The sequence below is a fragment of the Solea senegalensis genome, linkage group LG11, assembly GCF_019176455.1.
Source record: "Solea senegalensis isolate Sse05_10M linkage group LG11, IFAPA_SoseM_1, whole genome shotgun sequence".
Classification (NCBI taxonomy): Eukaryota; Metazoa; Chordata; class Actinopteri; order Pleuronectiformes; family Soleidae; genus Solea; species Solea senegalensis.
This window is the reverse complement of record NC_058031.1, coordinates 7,378,809-7,386,119: the sequence shown is the minus strand read 5'-3', so window position 1 is coordinate 7,386,119 and position 7,311 is coordinate 7,378,809. Positions and strand designations below refer to the sequence as shown.

The 7,311-nt window shown below is 37.7% G+C and overlaps 1 protein-coding gene across 1 annotated transcript; it reads left to right on the top strand.

Annotated features, from left to right (window-relative positions):
- On the top strand, window positions 1–6,214 carry LOC122777211 (sushi, von Willebrand factor type A, EGF and pentraxin domain-containing protein 1-like). Its single transcript, XM_044038285.1, has 11 exons — window positions 1–533; window positions 767–964; window positions 2,058–2,157; window positions 2,230–2,303; window positions 3,231–3,455; window positions 3,543–3,737; window positions 4,272–4,368; window positions 4,483–4,556; window positions 5,495–5,674; window positions 5,785–5,973; window positions 6,046–6,214. The coding sequence occupies exons 1-11, from the start codon at window positions 479–481 to the stop codon at window positions 6,081–6,083; spliced, it is 1,425 nt and encodes a 474-aa protein (XP_043894220.1). The 5' UTR covers window positions 1–478; the 3' UTR covers window positions 6,084–6,214.
- The last annotated feature ends 1,097 nt before the right edge of the window (window positions 6,215–7,311 follow it).

Genomic DNA, 7,311 nt, shown 5'->3' with positions numbered 1-7,311 from the left:
TTTGTGACACGTGGCACTGTACTGTATATACAGTTAAATAATAAGTAAATCCATATCCTACTTTGCTACTATTATGCCTCTTATTCCATGGCACGTTGCAACAATGTGCTTCATAAACATACTTCTCCTATAATATGTCTGAATGTAACAATAAAAAGAAAAACATACAGAAACAACTCATTATAACTTCATTCAAGAGGGGGCCACAAGAAATTGATGGAGGGCAGCGCAAGTTTGACTCCTCCTTATTTTGTTCTTCTAACAAATGTGGTGGATCTCTGATTTCTTTTTGTTCTGCTCAGTTTGTGTTATCGGTGTTTCGTCTTGTTTTCATGTCTGGGATTGTGTGGTACAGAGGAAGGAGGTGCTACCTCCTCCTCCTCTACGGTATAAATCACTGTGTGATCCTTGTGTTGCCATTTGTGACTTGTAAACCGCCTCTGACTTAATTCAGCTCTGAGTGACAGTGACAGTAAACATGATAATCCTCGGGTGGACTTTTCTGGTGCTGTGTGCTGCCCTGGTCTCCACAGGTAAACTGCAGAATTTCTAGAAATGTATGAATGTATATTATTTTGTGTGAATACACACACACACACACACATGTGTGTGTGTATATATATATATATATATGTGTGTGTGTGTATATATATATATATGTGTGTGTGTATATATATATATATATATATATATATATATATATATATATATATATATATACACCAAACTGATGGTGGTTGATTTCCTTTATAAAAAAAATGAAAAGCTCAAGTATCAAAGAAATGCTCAGCACCGCCGGAATATCCTCACACCAAACTGAATGAGAAGTATGGCAGCAGACAGACGTTCAGCAGCGGGGAGAAGGTTTACTACAACTGCGCTGAGGACTTCACTCCAACCAGAGGCAGCAGGTCTGCGCAGTGTGTGGAGGGAAGTTGGACCAAACTGACGCTCAAGTGCGAAAGTAAGTGCGCCGAAAGCAAACTGACGCTTAATGCGTGAGTAAGTGCGCTGCGACGCTGTTACTACACTTTTAAATATACTTTTGTTACATTCGCAAAATGTGATTTCGAATTACCAACAGTTCAATCAGGTCAGGATTAGACTCACGCCCTCTAGCGGCCATGTTGACAACCTACTGCCCTGATTTTCTTTGATTTTATTGACCATTTGCTGTAAATTTATTTATAAGATTTGTTTTATAGGTTAAAGTTGCTGCTCTACTGCTGTTGATTATATTTTATATTTGTTTAATCTACTACTTTTCTTCTGGGGTTATTGTTTTCATTATGAGACACTTGGTTTAGAAATGTGCTCAAAGTGCTTTATAAATAAAGATGAAGAACTAAAGACTGCTGATACGACTACTACTACTACTACTACTTTTGTATATCTGATTGTGGTAACATAAAACAATTCAAAAAATATATATTTTTTACAATATATAGATATGGGGGAATTTGACTCTCACCAGATGTTCATTATTGTCTATGCAGTTTTCTTTTTTATTTACTTAGAATTTTATTCCAGCACAATGTTCCAATTTTGACAAAAATATATAAGAAAAAGAACAGTAATGTAAGAGGAAGAGGGAGATAAATAATAGCGGCTAATACTTTATCGAGAATATGTGCATGAAATCATTGTGTTTTCTTTTCTTAGGTTGTCTTTGATTATCCACTTTTGCAGTATTAACATAACTGTTTTGTTGTTGGTTATTTCATTTATATATTGTTTGCAGGTTGGAAATAAACTTCTATTACTACTACTAATAATAATGACAGTATCATGATCATGGTTGATTATAAATCTGACCACACTTGTATTGTGTATTCACAGCTTAAATATTAATGACTCTAAATATTAATGTTTTCCAGTAGTTTAAGTTTAAAGGAGTCAGTATTGACACTGGAAACAATTGCAAAAAAAATTTGTTCATATGTATGTTTTGCCACAGCTATGTGGTCTAATATTTTTTTCATCCACAAAATCAGTTTTCACCCTTGATTCCAGTTTGTGATTGGCTATTTTTCCCCTCTATATCATATATTTTACAGAGAAATCGTGTGGCAACGCGGGCGATCTATACAATGGTCAGCTCCATTATGAAGGGAATTCGTTCATTGGGGAGAAAGTTTATGCAACATGTAATGAGGGGTAAGTTGTACCAGATATGTAATATGTGTGGTCGTGTGTGAGGGACTTAACTGAATCTTTCCATGTCGACAGATTCACTCTGAAAGGAGTGAACTTCATGATATGCAAGAAGTCGGGGTGGACTGGTGAATTTCCAAATTGTGAAGGTGAGCAATGGTGCAATTCTGTGAGGCGTGACCATGACGTGATTTAAAGTGGTTGGTATTGTGACTTCAGCAGTGACTAACCACTTCCTCAATGTGACGTATACACCCTTCTATTTTAATCTCTTAATTAATTTAAACATAATGTTCTATAATGTTACTCAATGCAGAGTCATATCTATCTAATAAGCCATAAGAACCCAGACAAATTTCTTCTAAAAGTAAGAGACATATAAAACTGACCACATAGAACACATTACTACTATTTAACTACCGCCTTTTACTGGCTTATGTACGTAACTTGTGTAAAAATGTGTACATAATGCAACCAAACAAATAAAAGGGACACAATGCTCAATAATCGGCACCTTGTTTGTTCATCTGTTAAGCATTTGGTTTTTTTACAGTTTAGTTTTGGCCAAGTGGTAATGGAGAGATCTTTGTTGTCAGTGAAGCTTCACATTTCTCACCAACATCACCCGGAATTCCAACATGAACTCTCGTGGGTGTTGTTGGTGGAGTTGTAGAAAGTATTGGATGCCCCTTCTGTGAATGCACAAGAACCTCTGCCATAGTAGCTTCTTTGTTTCCGTGACTTTAGTAGTCCTGGTGGTAGATCAACCATGCATTAACAAGGCCAATCGTAGGGGTTTGCCAGATAAGGTAGAGCTACCACCTCTGTGACCTCATGTTTTACTTGCACTTAGGACGTCTATCCCCTTAGAGAGTGTTGGCAACAGAAGTTACACACTGGACCATAAAATAAACATGTTTCTGTCCCCCGCCCCCAAAATATTTTTAGTGTTATTGCTTGTTTCTTTTCTGAGGCTATACTTGTACTTAAATTATCTATTCCTCCTCCTCCTACGCTGGCATCCCTTTGCCCTATTAATCTGGAGGAAAATAAACCTAATGTTTTCTTCTTTTCAGCGGCAGAGAAAACCTGCTCTGCCCCTGTTTTGGCCAACTCTGTCAGCAGTGGTGGAAAGGATCTTTTGTACCCAGTTGGAGACAAAGTGACCTTCAACTGCACTTCAGGTTTCCAGCTGCACGGAGCTCAGCAGGTCACTTGTGGACCCAGTGGCCAGTGGCAGCCTCAACTGCCTCAGTGTCTGCCTTCACCTAACAAAACTGAACCGTCCTCTGACATACAAAGTAAGTTGTTTGTCAAAAACACTTCAACAACTCTCAGTTCAGTGACAAGAGATGGAAAAATTAAGTTTCTGTCGGAAATCTCTCCAGCAGGTGGATGTGGTGTTCCACCAGCCGTCGGCAACTCAAATGCCAACCTTGCGGACAAGTACATCACCATGACATCTTTTGCTTCTGGTGACAGAGTCCAATTCACGTGTGATGTTGGATATGTCTCAGCGGGCGGCAGCAGATACCGCACGTGTAAGAACGGCAAATGGACACCATTGCGTCTAAAATGTGAACGTAAGTACTGTCATGTTTCCTCACAGTTAAAGTTTGCATCATTTTATCTTAATAACATTGCTGTCATCAGAAGGGAAGAGTTGTTTTCTCATTTATATGATAGTTTATATGAGTTCAAGGATGAGGAGTCATCTGTTGACCCTTTAATATATTATTATTTTAGTTTACCCATGCTGTAATTATTTTCTATGGCCATAAGTATTTTATGTATTAGTTTTGTATAGCGCTCACTTGAGAGTTTACCTCTGTCAAAGTCAAAAATGCCCTAAAAATGTAGACAGGGTCATTCCTGTATTCGCGTTCAATCAAGCATGAAAATATATATATACCTTTATTTGAGAAAGAAGAGCAAACCCATGGCTGCTTATTAGTGAAATATGTAAAATTCTGCATCAAGTAGAAATCGTGTGTAATTAATGAAAACCATTCCGTAGGTAATTTTTAGACCGTACTGCTGACATGTGCTCTTTATTATATCTTCAAGTGTTGTGTAGAATTTTGTAAAGCTGTAGTTTCTTGTGTCTTCTTCAAAAGGAAAGCAGTGTGGCTCTGCTGGAGAGATTCTCAATGGACAGTTCACATACACAGGAGTAGAGTTTGGAGACACTGCTACTGGCGTCTGCGATGAGGGGTAGGGCAGTGTGGAAAAATGACAGCTTTATTTTGTTCTCTCTGTATATTTGTCTTTAGTATTTTTTGTTTATTGTCACTAAAAAACTGATCCTTGCATGTGTCTTGTCATCAGATATGTTCTGGTAGGGAGGGGAACCAGAAACTGCGTTAGTAGAGGCTGGGATGGACGTGTTCCTGTTTGTGAAGGTGCAGTAAATAAATAAAACCTATCATGAGTGGATATTAACCCTATTAACCCTTGGTCGCAGGCACAGACCTGTGCCACAGGCGCACCCTTGGTAAATTACTGTTGGAATTGTACAGAACATCTTATATGGACATCCTGGGGCTGCGTGTGTCTATAAATCACATCTTCAGGCTTTACAAAATGTGTTGTTGAGTCAAAGTTATGATTCATTTTGTATCGCACATTTTAAAAAAACAAAACAGGAGTAGTGATACTTGTGCAGAAGTCACAAAATAGACAGCTTTTCTTTTCTTTTTGTTCATAAAGATGAGCCAAGCAAACTTTGAACTGTGACCTAGTTCCACATTTCACAAATTCAACTGTACTTTTTGCTCAGGTGTGTTTGTGAAAATGAAAAAAAAAAATAATTTCATCAGATTGCCTATAGGTTGTGTTGAAAAAAGGCGATATAAGACACTGTATTGCACATTCTTATAGCCTCTGTATATGTTTAAATTAGTTAGTCATTTATAAAAAAGCAGCCTAATTGCTCTGTGTTCTAAGGGTATTTTGAAGATGAGCTCTGTCAAACGATACCATCAGACCTGACTGAGGGAGTGTTTGTGTGTATACAGTGGCGGTGCAGGGGCGGGTGGGATCAAGTAGTGTCATTGTCATTGTCATGTCATTAAACTGCTGAACGACCGTGAGCTTCTTTGTGTTTTCAGACATACGCCAACCTGTCTGCTGCTTTACTAGAGCAGTGTTGCGGTTGCATCTGAGCTCTGTCTTGACATAAAACAAATCACTTCCTGTGACAATATGAGATCTAACACCATTCTACTGAGAAAATGATATACAGAGAGAGAGAGAGAGTCGTGTGGAGCTGATTAATCAGCATTGTGTGAATGCAACATTTGTTTTCATTCAAGTTACTTTCTTTCTTTGTCTCTCTCAGCTATGACGTGTCCAGAGCCTTCACAGGAGACAAATGCAGAGATGCGAGAACTTAAGGAGCCTCCTCACACATACAGGAGCGTAGTGCGCTATTGGTGTCACGTGGGAACACTTGTTGGACAAAAGGAGATCTGGTGCACCAAGAATGGGACATGGAGCGCACCTCCTCCATACTGCAAAGGTCCTAAATACTGTTAAAATATACATTTTACACAATAAATTTAACATGACTTTTTGTTGTTATGTTTGTTGTTATGAACAAAATAAAAATTCAGTTCCTTTCCCTTACAGAAATTTCATGTCCATCTCCAAATGTGTCCAATGGCTTCTGGAGAGGAGCTCACAATAATATTGCGTACCAATACAGGGAGAATACATCGATTAAGTGTAACCCAGGCTACACTCTGTTTGGCTCCAGCACAGTTATGTGTGGCTATGATGGCCACTGGTCACCTGGCCTCCCCGAATGTAGACGCACGGGTAAGTAAACCTCACTTTTTATATAGTTTTACTTTATGAATTTCACAAATTCAACTTTCTTTTTCCCCTCAGCCCGTGACAGCTACCGGAGGCGCTACCATGCCAAATAAAATGTGGAGGATGAATTAATTAATCCCTAATCTAATGCTTCTTTTCAAAATACACATTCTAATAATGGACTAACAATAACAATTTGCTGATAAAACGTATTATACAGGCATTAAAATTAGTTTGAAATGAAGCTGCAGTACAGTATGTTTATTTCAATAAGCGTTTTTGGGCAGTAACAAGTACAAACCTGTTTCATTCACCTCTGTACATTTCTCTTTTCTTTTTTTTTTAACAGTTGATAATGTTACCGTATGTGTATCATCTCTATAGACTAAAACAGTGGGTGAGCATTTCATGGACAAACAAGCTACACGAACATAAGTACACCAATTCCATTCATTTAAAAAGACAATACAAAAATCCAGACATTTCTTTACATGAGCAATAACAATTCAAGTGCAAATATCATTATCAACTCTATGATACATCATAGCAAACTCTTGTTAAAAGGCAACAATAAAAATAAAAATAAAAAACCTACAGGTTGCAGGAGGGAAGGTGATGTTGGTAGGAAGGGGAGTCTTGGGGAATGAGGGCATGTGGGCCAAGGGAACAGCACATTAGAATACTGAGTATTGAGGAGATCAAGCTGTGACAGAAGTTATCATTTAAAAGAGACTTGTATAGATGTGTTTAGACTGGAAGTTTGTTTGTTTTCATGGCTCAACCCAGAGCTGCCCTCAATTTTGACATTGTGGTCAAATTCCCTTTGTGTCATCCTAAAGCTGCAGGTACTCGGATACAAGTTGTACCATCCCCACATATTTTTTTGTTTTTTTTTTTATTTTCATTTACATTTACATACAAATCCTCCCTGAAATATTCATAACTTATCGGAGAGTAAGCATCGACTCAGTTTGACTTCTTTTAGAGGGTTGAATATGTGGTTTAAGAACGACGGAGTATTGGGGCCATGCATGAAAGAAAATATATTATTTTTGCCATGACGAGATTAAACTAGAAATCTCGAGTATAAAGTTGGAATATCATGTCGAGAGTTTTTGACCTGCTGACACTTTTTTCTTGACTGGAAGTGGTAAAATGTCAATACCATAAAGCAGGGCTTTTTTGTAGCATTTCAAAATAAAAGTCTCTCTGTTGATACGGACTGATATATAGTTTACAATATAAAGGTTTTTATGATGAATATATTACAAAAAAACATACAGAAATAAGTCATTATAAATTGATATTGTGGTGGCCCACATTAAATTGAGTGAGGTTTGA

Excerpts from the sequence above, each read along its gene's own strand:
- LOC122777211 (XM_044038285.1), top strand. The coding sequence starts at position 479 with ATGATAATCCTCGGGTGGACTTTTCTGGTGCTGTGTGCTGCCCTGGTC. Across the intron at positions 965-2,057 it reads ACTGACGCTCAAGTGCGAAA|AGAAATCGTGTGGCAACGCG; the intron begins GTAAGTGCGCCG and ends TATATTTTACAG. Across the intron at positions 2,158-2,229 it reads TATGCAACATGTAATGAGGG|ATTCACTCTGAAAGGAGTGA; the intron begins GTAAGTTGTACC and ends CCATGTCGACAG.